Genomic DNA, 9,398 nt, shown 5'->3' with positions numbered 1-9,398 from the left:
CTCTCCCTTCCCCACCCTCTCCCCTCCCTGCCCCTCGACCCCTCCCTGCCCGGGTGCCGGCACCTGCGAGCGCGGGCGCGGTCTTGGGGAGCGGCGGGCGGGACAGACCCAGCGCCCCCGCCCGCCGCCCCGGCGCCCCCGGCGTCGGCGTCTGCGCCTTCCCCGGGGCCTGGGCGGCGGCGGCGGGCGGTCGATGGCCCGGGCGGCGGCATGCGGCTTCTGTTCCTGGCGGTGCTGCGGCCGCACACCGGGAACGCGGTCACGGCCGAGCGCGTCCGGTAGGTGCGGGGACGCGGGGACTGGGGGCGCCGGGCAGGACCCCAGCGCGCCGGGCAGCTCCGGGCCGCGCGCCCAAACGGCTGTGCGGGAGCGCGGGGGCGCGCGGGGAAGGCGGGCGGGTCCTCGCGCGTGCAGGGTGGGTCGGATCCGCCGGGCGCGCGGCGCTGTCCCCCGCAGACCCCCGCGCCGCCGGCCTCGTCTGCCTTTGCTCTGCACGCGAGTGCCGCGGACGGGGCGCGGGGCCGCCCGCGGGGCGAGCCGTGCGAGGATGCTCGGGGAAGGCCTCCCTGCCCGGGGATCCGAGCAGAATCCCATAGACGCGGAGGATGGGCAGTGGCGCTGCGGGGGGGACGGATTTCCCGGCGCAGGGCTCAGCAGGTGCGAACCCGTGAAAGCGCCCCCGGGTCCTGCTCGCTGAAGGAGCGTCCCCTCCCCTCGCATTCTCCGTCCTTCCTCTGTGTACCTGTCTGCTTATCTCAGCACTGATCTCCGTCTGCAGTTACCTGGCTGTATCGCTTTGCTTGTGGATTCTGTCTTAGGTCCCTGGGAAGTGTAGGACGGGGAGGGGCTGACTCATTAATGCAGATCCAGGTGCCGGGTGCCCGGTCTGCATTAGCTGGATAAAGTCATTAGGTGAGGCGGGACACGCAGCAGTGCCGGGATTAGTGTCTGAAGCCGAAGAGAAGCTCTAATTATTTTTCCCCCTTGACACACTGCCTTGCTTCGTGAAATTTCCCAATGCAGTGCCCCTGTGTGGTCTGTTTTCTCATCATTAAGGCTCCACCAACTCTTTCGTGTCCCTTTCGGGTAAAAAGTGTTCCAGTTCTAAAGATCACAAGGGACAATGACCAAGATCACAAGTTAGAATGACCAAGAGAGGGTACATGAGTCTCTGAAGCTTCCCGGACAGTTTACAATTAGGAGTTTCTGGGCGCAGGTGTGTCTTAGATGGAATTAGGGACCTTCCAGCCACTCACTGGGCCAGGTGGCCAGGAAGCCCACCGTGGTCTGAGCTCACCTTCCAGCGTCGGGAGAGGAGTGAAGAAGATGATTTCACAGAGCGATAGGTGCTCAGAAACGTAACTAGATACCGTGAGCAGGAGGCTGGGAGCGGGTGAGGCTGATCCTGCTTTAGATACTGGGGTCGGGGAAAGGAGATGGCCTTGACCCTGAGACCGAAAGGAGGCCCCCACTCGGATCTGGGGGGTGGTCCCAGGAAGGGGCGATAGAACACAGACGGTGGTGCGGGAGCAAGCTGGGTGCGCTAGAGCAGCGGAAGAAGCAGGGCTCGTGGAATATAGTGAATTGGGGCAAGTGCTAGGAATTTAGGTCAGAGAGAGACAGGCGGGATCTGGCTGACTCGTAAACGTGACGGGGAGAGCAGCTCCTGCCAAATAAGTACCTGTTATTTAACCTTTGGCTTCCAACGCCGATTATAAACACCCGCATCTACACACGCCCTCTACAAAGGCCACTGGTTACTTTCGACCCAATTCAGAAGTAAACCAGACAAATAACTGTCAGCTGCTGCCCCAGATTCGCTCGTCCTTTACTCCTGCGCCCGGCATGTTTGCCGTGCGCCCCCGGTGTCGCGTGCCGTGCCAGGCCTTGGGGACACAGAGGGCAACCAGGTGCTCATGGCCGCCGCGGAGGGCTGACTTAGTAGAGCTGGAGTGTGGGGCCATCGGCTATTTTGGCCTCTGTTTTCCTGGCTGTGCACAAAGCATGAAAAAATTTGCTATTCGTGCTCTGGTGTTGGCTTTTGCCATCCTTTACCTGAGAAAGGACTGCTGAGAAAGGGAAAAGCAGAAGTCGCTCAAAGACACTTTCTGTCTTGTGAAAGCTCAGGTTCCTTGAAGAAATGATGCTGGTGTCCTGGGAGGGAGGGGAGGGGGTTCCCATGGCGACAGAGATTCCCTGTGAGCCAATCAGCAGCGAGCAGTGGGAACTGGCACATCTCCTCCAATATTCTCTGCACAAGACTCCAGTGGGCCCGGGCAGTGGGTGGGGCTGGGGAGCCCCCCAAGTGAATACATCATTCGCTTAGCAGAACAGGGCGTCTGAGTCAAGAAGGGGTGGGTTCAGACTTGCACACTCAAGTTGGTGGCTGTAAATGAACACCCCGTGTGTAAGTAATCATGCTACATCAAGATGAATACACTGACATGGGAAGTGCGGGGCCCTCTGGGAACATGCAGGTGGGGGCCTGTCCGGGACAGAGGTCAGGGGAAGCCTTTTGGTGCTTGCAAAGCCCCCTGCTTAGTGCCACAGCTCAGAACCCCTGCTCCAGGTACGGTCTGGAGAGGGAGACAGGGCCCGTGTCACGCAGCACTTTCAGTGCTGTGCCAAGAACAGGATTGCACTGGGAAAGGCTATCGGATTTCTGCGTAGGGGAAGCCCGTGTGGTGCCGGCTGCGGCGTGGAGGGTGGATGGGTGTGGCGGTAGAGGGGAGAGGTAAGCAGGTGGGTCGGCGTATATTTTTTTCTTACATTAGAAATTTAATTTTCTTTTTTTTTTTTTTTTTTGAGACAGAGTCTCACTGTGTTGCTGGGGCTAGAGTGCCATGGCGTCATCTTAGCTCACAGCAACCTCAGACTCCTGGGCTCAAGCGATCCTCCTGCCTCAGCCTCCCGAGTAACTGGGACTACAGGCATGCGTGACCATGCCCGGCTAATTTTTTCTATATATTTTTAGTTGTCCAATTAATTTCTTTCTAATTTTAGTAGAGACGGGGTCTCGCTCTTGCTCAGACTGGTTTCGAACTCCTGAGCTCAAACAATCCGCCCGCCTCGGCCTCCCAGAGAGCTAGGATTACAGGCGTGAGCCACCACGCCCGGCCTAATTATCTTCTTTTTATTTCAGCATATTACAGGCGTACAAATGTTTAGGTTACATATATTGCCTATGCCCCGTCCAAGTCAGAGCTTCAAGCGTGTCCATCCCCCAGAGAGTGCGCACCGCACCCATTAGGTGTGAATATACCATCCCCTCTTTCCTCCTCCCACTGGGTCGGGATATTTAAGAAGTAAAGGGAACAGGGCTTGGGGATTGAACGTGGGGAGTGAGGGGGAGAACACTTATGACTTCCTTCCTTATAGAGGGAAAATATTGGGAAAAAATGGGGAAATCTTGGCTGTACAAGGGTCTTCATAGAAAGCAAGGGCTTCTACAATGTGGTAGGTTTTTAGAAGATGCAGGTGATAGAATAGCAGACAGTGTTTTTCAGGGGAAAATCTGGGCATCAATAACCTGAGAGTCAATGTTACTTTGTGCATCCCTTTGAATAGTCTTCAGTATAAACAGAGTGTGGAGTGTGTAAGTTTCCTTTAAGTGTCACCTAGGAGCTGTTAGTTAGCATTTTAAATACCCTAATCTGGCACTTGCTCTCTAGAGACGTCTCTTAAGCGCTGTAAGTATTAGAAACCCGCATTAGAGGATTTGTTCATTAGCATAAAACATTTCAGACATAATTAGCAGTGTCTAAGGTGTGTGGTTTGCTGGGAAGATGACACAGGCCCTTCAACAAGAAGTCAGGTCAGGAAGCTCACGCCTGCAGAGCGGCTTTTGAAGTTGACAGAGACGTTTGGTCCTCTGTTCCTCTGGAACCCTCTGGAACCCTCTGGAACCCTCTGTCATATGGCCCAACTAGGTTGGCTGGCCTGGCTGTCAGTGTGGTCTGACGTGAACTCTCCCCTTCAGGCAAGCCGCTTAGAGGACAGAGAAGGGCTGCACCCTGCCAGGCTAGATGGTGCCAGTTTCTGCGGGTTTCTCGCCAGCTTGGCTGAGTGTGGACTGAGAATTACTCTCCTTGTAGGGCACACCTGGTGGTGCAGTGGGAAGGGACAGGTCAAAAGGGTTCCCATCCACCCCTAATCCTCTGAGCCTATAAACATTTGTCAGAAGCTCAGGACAATCCTCGCTGAACCTGGCAAATTGGGCGAGGTTAGTTCCTACTAACAATGAAGTTAAAAATTAAAGCAACTCTGGTAAATAAAAAAAAAAAGCAGCTTCATTTCACCTGTGCAGGAGAAATAAATTGCACAAGTAACAGACATAAAAAATGCTCACGTAGCAAGAAAGGAGTGGTTTCAGAGGGTGCCTCCTCATGCGAACATAGGAAGCTAGACCTCGGAATCACTGAAATGATCTTCTAAACCCAGGGTAACACACTAGTGCCCTGCGGTCAAATACGGCCAATGCCTGCCTTTGTCAATAAAGTCGCGGTGGAACCCAGCCACAGCTCTTCCCTTGTGTGAGGTTTGGAGGCTGCTTTTGCATTGCAAAGGCAGAATTGAGTAGTTAGGACACCTCTGTCTCCCTCTGGCCCACAAACCCAAAGACATTTGCTCTGACCAAGTCCAGAAACGGTTTTCTGCCCCCTTGTTCTGAACATACTAACAGACGTTTGCTAATTACTGAGTTCCACGCCCGGTGTATTGTGTGCAGAGCTGCCAGCTGGGGGGAGGGGGTGTACTGGGGAAACGCATGCAGACGGTTACGGAAATCGGAAAACAGTAAAGGGTTAGGGCTTCCTCGGCCCAGAGTGGAGAATTCTGAGGGTCAGCTCAATCCTCAGAGTGCGTGGACAGCAGAATTATCACAGACGTCATTGCATTGATATCTGGACTTCGTGCGGTGGGTGGTGACTGTTCTCTTTCTGCATCTAGAACATAGTTTGCAACCGTGTTTTTATGTGGATGGGAAGCTCTTCAGATAACAGGAGCAAACTGAAGCCCTAATCGATAGTGTCTGGAAAAGGGAGAAAGGAAGGAACGCACAAATCATCCGCATGGAAGGCAGGACTTTCCCTTTAGCGCTCAGCTGCTTTTTGGTGTCTTCGTTCTGAATTCCGTGATTGTCACGCATCTGGAACAGCAACAAAAAAAATGCTCGAGGAAAAGTTTTCATGTTTTCTAGTTTTTCTTTAGAACAGTCAAAGGAAGTTGTGGATGTACATTGAGTGCAGGCGAAGAGAGTATTTCGTTTTTTCCACGTTAAGTAACAGGCATGGAAAGTCAGTTACTATCTCCATTTAACAAATATGGAGCCTCTTCCGTGGAATGCAGCCCTCTGCCCGCGGGGGCAGGCGCCGGTCAGTTACCAGGAGTGTTTGTACCTCCGCTCAGTGCTGAGCCTGGTCGTTTGGAGGAAGGCTCTAGCATCCCAGCACGGAAGACAGATATGATCCGTGCTGTGAAGAAGGGCAGGGTGATGACAGAGTGTGCCCAAGGGAGCCCACCCCGTTTAAGAGGGTGTGGGACCAAGGGACGGCTCCCCTCTGCCCTCCGAAGGTTCAGTAAAAACCGGCTGACATAAGGCAGATTAATAGGCGGAAAGACACACATGTTTATTTGGCCACACTTTTAGTGACATGGGAGCCTTTGAATATAGACCCAAGGACATAGAGGAAACTGTCCATTTGTATTCCTAGGTTCGCACAGCACAGGCAGCCGGGTAGAAATAGGATTGGACACAGAGTGTGATCTAATGTGAATAGACTGAGTGGGAACCCAGCAAGGCCCATCTGTCTAGACTCTTCCTGGCCTCTCTGTGCAGCATCCTTCCTTCTAGGTGTGGGGCAGGACCCTCTCTGGAATGGAGGTGGGCATCTTATGACCTGCAATAAAACAAGGTAGGTCATATAATTTCTTTATGGCCAGTTTTTACCCAGAAAGGCTGGGGGAAAGTTAGAATAGTATTTTTAGGTTTTATGGCTGGCTTTGGGGAAAAGGGGTCTGGTTTCTCGGACCTGCCTTGGGGGAAGAGAGATTACAGTTTCTAGGGCTATCCTGGGGCTGGGGGGGGGTGTGGGGGGTACCGAAGGGCCAGAGACAGGAGGGCAGAAGGTCAGAGAAAAACGTTTACTTCGGAGGCTGTTTCTGAGGTCTTCACTTTGGGGTATCTTTCTCTGAGCCCCAGCAAGGATCTTTGGGAGATAACTTTTTCTTTGCCATGCAGTTTTTTTAAATTGAGATGTAATTCACATCCTATAAAATTCACTCTTTTAAAGCATACACATCAGTGGCTTTTAGTGTATTTGTAAAGTCACACAGCCGTCACTACTATCTAATTCCAGAATATTTTCGTAGAATTCAAACCTTTCTTTTCCATTTATCAGCACTTTTTTTTTGGCTTCTCATTTCTTAGAGCTTTAAGAAGAGATGGAATAGCGGTTATTCACCTATGCTCAGAGCATGTTGAATTCTTATTTTTGTATGAGATATTTTGTAGGCTGAAGTTAGCCAATAGCTGGACTGCCTACAAGCTTCCTTCCTGCTTCTGCTGGTTAGTTGCTATCAGGTTTCCCAAGGGTGGGGCAGAGAAGTGGTGCTATCGACCAACAATGCCCGGATCAGGGTTAACAGTGAAAATGGTCCGGTCAGGATACACCATGGGCTTCAATAGGCTAAGTCTGCGTATGTCCCACACCTTAGCTTTTCTTTATTTGCATAGTGATGTTGCAACATTGTATGTTTAATTACATTGTAAAAAGGAAACAAAAAGAGAGAGAAACACGATCATCCACATATTAGTCTGGTGATGGATCTCACCTATGCCCCAGGGGGATGTGAGCTTGAGGATTTGAATCTAGTGTTTCTTCCTAGGGTCTTTTTTCCACGTGGCTCCTACAGTATCAGCAACTTATTTTATGATCACAGCGCTTGAAGATTCTAGACATCGTCCTTCCTGTCTTCCTCCCCCACTTGTTTCTTCTATTCTTACTCTTATGATTTTGTATTAACACAACATTGCCCTGAAATGCAAGCCAGTTAATCTGTCTGGTGTCCCACTGGAGAAATACTAATAACTATTTCATTGCAGGAGTAAAAAAAATGGCTGTTGAATTGAACTTTGTACTATAGTACTGTCTAGATAGTTTAAGAGATTTTCAAGGGTAATTTTAAGTGTACTTGATTTTCACCTATGTGCTGAGTTTGTAACCAAAACCCTAAGTAAGCTGCGAGGCCATCGTTCGTATTAGTGTAAGTGCAGTGCAGACAGAGGGTTACAGTAGAGAAAGGTTCAAAGCATAATGGCAATTTTGCGGTAGGAATGGGGGCTTCAGAAGAGTTCTCTGGAAGGAGCTGGCATTAGGAAGTGTCGAGTCACAGGCACGGAGGCTCACAAAGGCAGCATGATGCGTCAGCTGTCCTGGTGGAAGGGCGGTGGGCGTGGGATGCACTCCAGAGCTTGCTGGGTGCTGGGCTGAGGTGTTCGCACCTCATCCCAGAGACGCATTCAGCCATTAGTTTATCCTTAAACAGGACAGATACGGGCTGCATTCTCATGCAATTTATAGTCAAATTGGCTACACTGAGCTGTTCGAGAGTTTTGATCAGGGGAGAGACCTGCTGCCATTTGTTTATACACACGCACACACACGCCTCGAACAATTACGAAAGATAATATATGCACACGGTAAAAAAAAAAATCCAACCACATAAAAGGGCATGTGGTAAGAAGACAGTCTTCCTCCCACCTTAGTCTCTGGTTTTCCTCTTTAGACATAATCATTGTTATTTACTTCTTATGTACCCTTCTAGATATTCTGCGCACATGCAGTGTATATACACATAGTAGCCTTCACTTCCCCCTGTTTTCATTAACAATGTATCTTGGTCGTTCTAAATTCCTTCATGGCGATCTGCTCATTCTTTCAATGGCAGAGAACGTGACTGGTTGTATCTACCACAACATATTAATAACTGGTGCCCTACTTGCACTTCGAGGTGGTTTTTATTTCTTTTGCTACTTGAAACACAGCTGCGGTGCCTACTCTTGGGTGAACGCATCTGAACGCATATCCAAGTATATCTTTGGAATAAATCCCTAGAAGTGGAGTTACTTGGTCACAGGGTTTGTGCATTCTAAATTTGCTAGCAGTTGCTGCGTCGCCTGCCGAAGAGGTTGTACCGATTTACTCCGGCACAAATAATGCATGGGGGTGTTTATTTCATCAAGCCTCAGGCAGACTTTATAATCTTTACAGATATTCTAGGGAAAAAGAGGATGACCGCAGTTGGGCACCATTTCTTTTATTCCAAAAGCCCGGTTGTGTTTCTTTTTCCATGGACTGCAGTTTTAAGCCCATCCCCAATTTTTTAATGGTGTTTTTAGTCTTTTCTCATTGATTTATGAGAGATCTTTATATATTAAGCAAACTAGATTTCTTCCTTTTGTAAATATTGTAAATGCTTCCCCCCCGTCCACTGCAAATTCTCATTTGTCTTTTGATTTTGTGCATACTCTTGTCACCAGCAGAACATTCTTTTTTGTTTATCAGATGTGTGTTTTAGATTTTTACCGGCAACTGAACTAAGGTGAGGAGAAAGAGAAATGTTTGAAAGATTGTGTGTGTGTGTGTGTTCTACCTGCAGTACACACACACACACACACACACACACACACACACGTGCATATATATTTTTCAGGTAGAATGGAAAGGCCATGATGTATTTTTTGAGGCTATGATAATAGGTGACTTTTGAAGTCTTTTTAAAGAACTGAATAGCAGAGGCTTGAAAACAAACTTCAGGTACCATTCTCAATTAAGGGACCAGGAGAAAAAAAAGTGGAATTAAAGAAATAGAGAAGGAGATTTCTGGTATAGCAAGTGTCACTGAGGATGGGAGTGTGCACCCCACGTCTCAAAGCTGCCAAAGCCTCCTGGCTTAGCCTTCCTCCCACTGGCCTCGTCCCGGGTATCTGAGGCTGGTGGATAAATGGTTCTTGTCATTGACTATGAGCCTTGTCCTTTAGGCAGATTGCCTGCAAAGGACAATGCAGTAAGTAAGTATTATTAGTGACATTGATTTAAAATCTTAATTGGAGCAGCAACTTGTGGCATATTAACGTCCCCCCCGCATCTTGTTCTTTCTCTGTCTTTTGGATAAAGGGTCCACCTGGAGGCGGCAGGACACGTGTGCATTCTGAAAGATGCCTTTGACTTTGAAAGCCCGTCCGAAATCGCAAACCTCATCTCGGCTGAGAAGTGCGAGGCCGCCTTGGCCCTTCATCTGTACCGGGGAGGCAGGCTTCTGCAAGGTAACCGACTCCTCCTCTTCAAAGTCAAACACTAGAAATGTGGGAAACCAGAAGCACCTGTCGTGTCCAATAA

General features: G+C 49.9%; 1 protein-coding gene across 1 annotated transcript in view; it reads left to right on the top strand.

Annotated features, from left to right (window-relative positions):
• Positions 1 to 210: 210 nt before the first annotated feature.
• Positions 211 to 9,398, top strand: part of GLT1D1 (glycosyltransferase 1 domain containing 1) — a 71,568-nt gene continuing 62,380 nt past the window's right edge. Inside the window, exons 1-2 of the mRNA XM_012663399.1 lie at positions 211 to 278; positions 9,177 to 9,325. Of these exons, the coding sequence (XP_012518853.1) occupies positions 211 to 278; positions 9,177 to 9,325 (217 nt within the window). The remainder of the gene's footprint in view (positions 279 to 9,176; positions 9,326 to 9,398) is intronic.

Source organism: Propithecus coquereli, unplaced genomic scaffold (assembly GCF_000956105.1).
Source record: "Propithecus coquereli isolate 6110/MARCELLA unplaced genomic scaffold, Pcoq_1.0 Scaffold81, whole genome shotgun sequence".
NCBI classification, from domain to species: Eukaryota; Metazoa; Chordata; class Mammalia; order Primates; family Indriidae; genus Propithecus; species Propithecus coquereli.
This window is presented reverse-complemented; position numbering and strand designations above follow the sequence as displayed.